Source organism: Caretta caretta, chromosome 9, assembly GCF_965140235.1.
Source record: "Caretta caretta isolate rCarCar2 chromosome 9, rCarCar1.hap1, whole genome shotgun sequence".
Classification (NCBI taxonomy): Eukaryota; Metazoa; Chordata; order Testudines; family Cheloniidae; genus Caretta; species Caretta caretta.
Genome location: NC_134214.1, coordinates 75,206,858 through 75,214,965, shown reverse-complemented (window position 1 = coordinate 75,214,965; position 8,108 = coordinate 75,206,858). Strand labels below are relative to the sequence as shown.

Below are 8,108 nucleotides of genomic sequence, written 5' to 3'. Positions count from 1 at the left end.
GGGGGGGGTTGTTTGGGTGTTTTGTTTGTTGGGGGATATAAATCTATAGTTTATCATCTCACAATTACCTTCATGTTGCATTTACAATGCTGGACCGATTGGGGAGTCCGTATGAACTGTGCTAAGGATAGATTGTCAGTCTTCGGTGCCGGCATTTAACCTCTGTTTTTTGCTGTACCTGGAATTAATCACTACAAATTTAAACCATGCTCTGTCATCCCCCCTCCCCTCTCATAAGATCTTAAAAACAAATCTTGGCATGCAGTGAAGAAAGAGTTAAACAAATGAACCGTGGACAGCCAGCTAGCAGCAACCAATGGAGCCTAAAGATTGATTCACTTCCTGCTTCAGACTCACTTTAACTCCTGGGTTTCGCAAACCTAATTTGGACAGCGCGACCTGCCTCTTCACCCCTCATTGGTGCAGCCAAAGCTTCCCGACAGATGAAATGCTGTCATTGGCCAGCAGCGCTGCCAATAACTCAGTGGTTGCTGATTTGGCTCCCTTGCCTGGTAGATGTCAAAGGCTGAAGCTGCTCCCTTTGCCACATTATAACTAGTAGGGGACCTACACCAACCATGGCCACAGCTGCCTCTAATCCCTACAGCATTCTCAGTTCCAGCTCCTTAGTCCATGCAGACTCGGCGGGCATGCAGCAAGGGAGTCCTTTCAGAAACCCTCAAAAACTTCTCCAAAGTGACTACTTACAGGGAGTTCCTAGCAATGGGCATCCTCTCGGACACCACTGGGTGACCAGCCTCAGTGATGGGACTCCGTGGTCCTCCACGCTAGCGACGAGCCCCCTCGACCAGCAAGACGTGAAGCCAGGAAGAGAAGATCTCCAGCTTGGCGCAATCATCCATCACAGGTCGCCTCATGTGTCTCACCACTCGCCCCATACAAATCATCCCAACGCATGGGGAGCCAGTCCAGCTCATAACTCATCAATAACCTCCAGTGGACAGCCTATTAATGTCTACTCGCAACCTGGCTTCACAGTCAGTGGCATGTTGGACCATGGGGGTCTAACACCACCTCCAGCCTCAGCCACTACCCAAAGCTTGCACCCAGTGCTGAGGGACCCCGCAGATCATGGAGATATAGGCTCCCATCACTGTCAGGATCACTCTGACGAGGAGACGCCGACATCAGATGAGTTGGAACAGTTTGCAAAGCAGTTCAAACAAAGGAGAATCAAGTTGGGATTCACTCAAGCAGACGTTGGCTTAGCACTAGGGACTCTCTATGGCAATGTTTTCTCCCAGACTACTATCTGCAGGTTTGAGGCTCTGCAGCTCAGCTTTAAGAACATGTGCAAACTGAAACCGCTACTAAACAAGTGGCTAGAAGAGGCAGATTCATCTACCGGCAGCCCGACTAGTATTGACAAAATCGCAGCCCAAGGCAGGAAAAGAAAGAAGAGAACCTCGATAGAGGTGAGTGTCAAAGGGGTTTTGGAAACTCATTTTCTTAAATGTCCCAAACCTGCAGCCCAAGAGATCTCCTCCTTGGCAGACAGCCTGCAGTTAGAGAAAGAAGTGGTGCGTGTCTGGTTTTGTAACAGACGGCAAAAAGAGAAAAGAATGACTCCACCAGGGGATCAGCAGCAACATGAGGTTTATTCTCATAACGTGAAAACAGACACATCCTGCCACGATCTTTGACTATAGGGCTCGGCTCGCAGACAGGACTGGGAACAGCGCGGATTTTCTAAAGGGGGTTTTAACTTATGCTTAAAGAGGAAACAAAAACAAATACTCGAAGACTTAGAGCATGGGGCTTCCTGCTCTTCCGCCTGGGCAATATTTTCTCTCAAACCTTTTCGCTGATCAGTACATATTGTTTACTATCAAACAAGGTTTGTTTTCGGTCTCCACTAGGAAGAAAAAAAAATAAAGACAGATGTGTGCCTATGAATAACCTTCCAGCGCCTTGGTTATATCAGCTGTATTTCAGGTGAATCTGTTTTACAATAGACTAGTTTTGCATTTTTAAAGACTTATATAGCGTTTTTAAATGTCTGAGGTGTTTTACTACAAACTGTACACAATATTTGTGGCATAATTTGTACCGAATTGAGCAATCATTCCCCCCGCTCCATGTATTGGGCATATCACTGTTACTGTAGTGGGGAGAAGGGATAATTCCCTTCGCTCCCCTTCATTCCCCCAAATTCCATACTAGAGGAGTGGGGTCCCCCTTCTGCACCCCAAAGGCAGGAAATTGTGCCTCCTTTGACTGTAACACAGCTGACTGCCGCTTGCACGTTATGAAGAGTAACAGCCTGATTTGTTGTAGCTTTTCCTTCTATTCAAATAACTTCCTAAAACCACGAAACGGTCAGATTGCAGTTCTGAAATAACCCCCCCGACTCCCTGTTCCCTCCTCCACGGAGGCGGGGGTAGGGGGGGAGGAAGAGAGATCTGAAATTAAGCATTGCAAATAAAATAAAGGATGTGTCCCTTCTTTTCTTTCTGAAGCTGTGTTGGGCTTCTGATCAGCGGCAGACTGCGAAGGTCTGTAGTAAAACACCTTAATAATTCTGCGCTTTGGCTTCAGAAATCAGTTTCTCTGTATTTTTGTTTCAATATTAAAGAGGGATCCTGAGGTGTCGAAATGAATTTCGGGGAAATGCCCGCTTTTGTTTCATGCTGAGCTTATTTTCGTCTCACGAGGAAATGCTAGATTTGTTGAAAAGCTTTTTATTAAAAAAACAAACAAACAAAAAAAGGCAAGTGAATAAAAATGCTAAAAAAGTGTAACCATTTTTCTGGCATATGAAGGAGCTGTGCTTTATCCTTCCCTTCTTCCCAGCCCTCAGTAGAGATGTACTCTGTGTGTGTACACAGCTATGTAGTATGTATGTGTGTAAATATGTCTATACATACTATATATATGTGAGTGTATACAGATGTGTGTGTATATACAGCCATCTACACACACACGGAAAATCACCTATTATAAACGCACACAATGCACAAATATTGCTCCAAACACACTGTATAATGACTGTCTCCACAGAGGCGGGGTACTCTGGGCTGGATGTGTGCCCTGTGTGTGTATATATAGAATATAGTTATTGATACACTCCCGCACACAGCTCGCTATCTGGAGACCACCCCCCCCCCCAATCCATACTACCTAAAGGCAAGGCCAACCCTGCCTCCCCCAGTTTTTGGCTGAGCTCGGGGAGGGGGAGACATACCGGTAGCTAGGACGGAAGGCCCATGTTGACCCTGCTGCTTTGCATCCCTGAAGCTGCAGCTATATTAGCAAATTGCATTACTGCGCTCCCCAGATCTCTTCTCCCCCCCCCCCCCTTAAGATTTTCATTTTGACATTTATATTTTTCAAGTATTTTTCAGTACGCGCTAAAATCTCGACACTGAGGACCTGACTATTTCTGCCAACTTTATACCTGTACAGTTTTGTATATTAAACGTTTTTGGAAGTTATTAATTTAAAGACAGATCATTTAGTTTATTCGTTTAGTAACTGATGTATAATAAACGCTATTTTCATTAAAGGTTGCTTTTTTCAACTATTTTATTCAAAATTGCCTATTGCCGTTGCCCACGATTATTTATTTTCAATAAATTCCGCATTATGTTTAAAAAACACAAAAAAAGGTTTCCAAAAGCCGAAATGGGTGTAAAAAAAATTATACACACACGATTCGCTGTCGTGTTTGATCGTCGACCAGTTTTAGTCCAGGGGTTTATATTGACGCAATATTTTATTGTTGTGAAAGGGGGAAAAAAGGGTTAAATAAACATTTTTACAAAAACAACGTTGCTTTATTTGCGTGGTGTATAAACTGGGACATTTCGGACAAACCTCAGCTCCGGCCTTTGGCTCATTGTAGCCCACATGTATTCTGATCCTTTCAATCTTTTATCAGGGCCCCCAAAGCTTCTCGGAGGAGATCCACCGTGGTTCTCCCTGGTTTTGAACCCTCCCCGCGCCGGGCAATGGGCACAAATCGACGAGCAACTCCCCGAGCCCAGCTCAGCGGGTGTCTGGGCACCGCTGGTCTCCTTTCGGAAAGGTCTGCCCCGGCCTTTCGCGGTGCTCTCCCGCCCGAGGGGCGCTTGGCTCGCCGGGGGGCTGCTGCCTAGCGGGGCTTGGGTGGCGTTGGTGTTGCAATATGGAGGGAGGCATTGCTTACTCCGCCTGCAGCCCAGCGCGGCCAGGGTTTGGAGACAGCGCGTTTCTGGGGTAGGGCTGGGGGACATGCTGGGTGGCTTGAGGCATTTGGTTTGTGTTTTAAACACGAGGGCGCTGTTGTTTGGTCTTTCTCCTCGTCCTAGAGGTAGCGACAGGGATTTCACTGGCAGCGATGGGGAAATATTTCGCTTGATGGTGGGGTGTGTGTATTCTACACAGAGTCACCCACTCCACATGGAGACACAGTGCAGGTGAGGCCTGTTCGTATTTTTGAAAGTATGGACTCTTATTCTGTAGCCGTGAAGTAGTGACGGCTGTTGGAGAGACGAAGAGACTATAACCATTTTTAAAAGGTAACTTTTCCTAGGAACAATAGACCTAGATTTTCCCGATCGTCTAAGACGGTGCAGTTGTACCCTACATTAATGCTATGTCTATAGAGATATCTAAATACAAATATGGTTTATATAGAAACACACCGTACGTAAGATGTATGTACACATTATATACACCCAGTGGAAAGGCTGATCCTTGTTTCGGTTTACAGTAAATGTCATTGTATCACTGGGTTGATGGTCCAGTAGGGGCCAATTGTGAGAGTATACACTCCTTCGTTCAATTTATTTCATCCAGACTTCAATACATTGAACAGATTAAAAAAAAATTAATAAAAGCATACTGATACCAGTAGGATGATGGCTCTATCTCCTCCCCCCTCCCGCCCCCCAGCAGGAAGCAGCATGAATGAAGTTTCTTTTGTTACATATTTCTTGCCCCATGGGCTCACCCTCCCCATCTCCCCTAGAAACCAAGTGAAAGAGATGCCTGGGTCTGAGGGTTAGCTGCACGGATGCCTCTGCGGATGACCCTTGCCAGGGAGGCAGCTTTAGGTTCAGATTGCTGCAGGTTCATAGTACGGGGGGGGGGGGGGCTCTGTCCCATGTGAACAAGAAGTGGAGTATTGAAAAACAACAGTTAATCATATCTAAGGGGGTGAAACTGGAAAGCTACATCCTCAGCACCTTATCAGAGCTATAGGAGCAAAATAAGTCTTGGGGGAGAGTAAGGGAGGAAGGAATGGCTAGACACCAGCAAACAAAGCCTAGCTGAATTGTTAGTACAATTTCATATATAGTCTCTCAGCCTGAGCTGGAAGAAAAAATACAACAGTCCTATGTACAATTTAAGGGGGGGAGAGTGGAGGGGAAAGAAAGAAATACCTCTGTTGACAGGCTGCAGCAAACCCTTAAAAAGAGAGAGAGAGAGAGAGAGAGAGAGACACTAGCACCAAAGCTAGGAGGGAGCTGTGTTTGTCTTTAATAAACCAAGCACTGTTCCCTGGAAAGTGTTTAGCATTCATAGATTTCCATTTGTTCACATCTCAGGCTGCTGCTGCTACCCTGACTCCACTCAGGCTACAAACAGAAAATCCTGAATTTATTAAAAAGAGGGGTGTAGAGTGTAGACAATGTGCAATTATTTTTTTTTCCAATCATAGGAATACATTTTGGAAAAACAATTTAATCTTTTAACTACTGACACTGCACTGGAGATCACAGTTTTGGGGCCTGATCCTGTTCCCACTGAAGTCAATGACAAAACTTCCTTTGCTTTCAAAGTGGTCAGCCTGCATTCATTAGGCCAGAGACCCATATGAGAAGACAATGGTCATGTTGCTGAGTAATGACTAAGATCGGGCCCTTGATCACCTCATAGGCCTCCTGCAAACACTAACCTGTATTCCTATTCCTATTGGCTTAAATCTGGCTACTCACAATAGCACTTATGTTGATTGGGTGTTTCAGAACTGTGGACCATAGTTTTTAACTATTTAAAAAGGACTGAAAAGCAGAAGGGAAACAATTACAAAGTCATTATATTTCTCATATCCTGCCCCACCACCCCTCCCCCCACAATAAAAGAAAAGATGGAAAATATACAAAGTAACCATGTACTAATTTAGTCACAACTAGACACATAGTGAAATATTTTTTAACCACCACCGATAAGGACTCTTAAGAAAAGCCTATGAGATCAATAAATACTTTAGGTGATTATGATTACTATTACAGTTTGGAGCCTTATGGGGTAAAGCTTTTCAAAAAGGTGTTGGTTCAGAGTGGAAGGTTCTAGCTGGAATTGGGTCCTGTTAGGATCATTTGGATGTTGTGTGTATTTGATTATTGTATGGCGGAGGGCTTTTGTTTTTATAATTGTCCATACACCTAGAGTTGCTGTTGATAGGCAAAATGGATACATGGAAAGAATAAAATAAAATATAAACAAAAGTGTTTTAAAAGATCATTATGTATAGAGGGAGGGGGTGAGTGGAGAACCACAAGCAAGGAAAATCCACAAAGAAAATAAAAATTCAGCACCCCATTCACTCTCTAACTTAGTTTCCCTCTGAGCAAAATGAAACTCTTTTGTGCCCTCTTATGTTAAGTATAGATCACTGTCCTCTCCTCTATTCTCATACTCATACACACACCCCTGATTTTCAGAGGTGCTGAGCACCCACATCTTCCATTAACTTCCAAATGGAGCTGAGGAGCTAGTGCCTTCTGGGGGGAAAAAATCAAACCCAAGTATATTTCCCTATTCACAAACATACATACGGTGCCCGACAAATGCTAAAGGTGTGACAAACCAATAACAAGGAAAGAATAAGTTAAGATTAAAATCTAAGAAACAATCAGCCCTGAAATCCTGTATTTGTGAAGTTGCCTATATGCTTCCTTGTGCTTTTTTTTTTTTTTTTTTTGCATGAGTGACTATAAGAAGAGGTCCATAATTTGTTCTCAGTTGTAGCATTGTAAAACCAGAACCTACGTTAGCTTTTATAAGACTGCCCATCACCATGGTACTTGAGCACCTGACTCCAGTGGAATTACTCTGGATTTACAGCAGCATAACTGAGAGCAGAATTGGGTTGAATCACTTTGCCCTCTTTTAAGAGCAGAATTGGCCCTGTTCCTGCAGTCACCACACAGGCATCGCTCCCACTGAAGTATTAATGTCTGAGGGATTTAAGAGGTATTCTTCATGGCCATGAGCATTAAGGGAAGGCACTAATTTAGTGCTTAAATACCTCACATAGCCCAAAGAAGAATCGACTGGAAAATGTATTTCAGTGGTAAGACTGAATTTCCTTGCTTTTGTGATTTTAATAGAGACCCTTAACCATATTTTAATAATTTTGTGGTTGAATTGCCTTTGCTTTTTTATGTTATTTGAAAAGGAGAAAATCTGACACTTTTTAAAATTTCAATTTTAAATGTTCCCACGGTAGCAATGTTGTTCTCTCTTTTAGGAAAGACATCATTTATCAAACTGGTCACTTTAAAGCAAAATCACTGAGAGCTAGGGACAGTGTCTCACTTTACTGTAGAATTACTCCAGAGCTAATTCAGGATATGAAGTGGGTTCACACCTAGACTGAGTTTGACCAAGAAGCTTTAAAAACCTTTGAACATAAAACTTTTAGGGTTGTTTTTTGGGGGGAGGGGGGTTGTTTTAATGGAAATTATGCCACAGCTTCAACTAGAGCAGGGTGAAACCATCTGACCATATTATGCCCTGGATTTATGTAGCAAAACTGCCACTGATATCAGTAGCAGATCCACAAATGGAAGTCAGCATGTATTATATGTTTCACTCATCCCACAACAAGGTAAGAAAGGCACAGTAATAGGAGCTGATGACCTTTTGCAGTCTATTTGCTAAGGGTCTGATTCTGAAGCACACACTGGTAACTTGTGAGCAGTCCCATTTAATTTAGTGTGATTACCCATGCCACTATGAGTACTTCATGTGCATGTTTGCAGGATCAGATGCAAAAGCTCACATCCTATAAAAATATATACACAACCTTTATGCATGTGAGTGGTCCCCTTGAACTACTCATTCGCATAAAGTTCCTGCAAATATATATGTAGGAT

At 43.5% G+C, this 8,108-nt stretch overlaps 1 protein-coding gene across 1 annotated transcript; it reads left to right on the top strand.

The window, feature by feature from the left end:
* The first annotated feature begins 478 nt into the window (after window positions 1–478).
* Window positions 479–3,790, top strand: POU3F4 (POU class 3 homeobox 4). Its single transcript, XM_048862900.2, has one exon. The coding sequence runs from the start codon at window positions 579–581 to the stop codon at window positions 1,662–1,664; it is 1,086 nt and encodes a 361-aa protein (XP_048718857.1). The 5' UTR covers window positions 479–578; the 3' UTR covers window positions 1,665–3,790.
* Window positions 3,791–8,108: the final 4,318 nt, after the last annotated feature.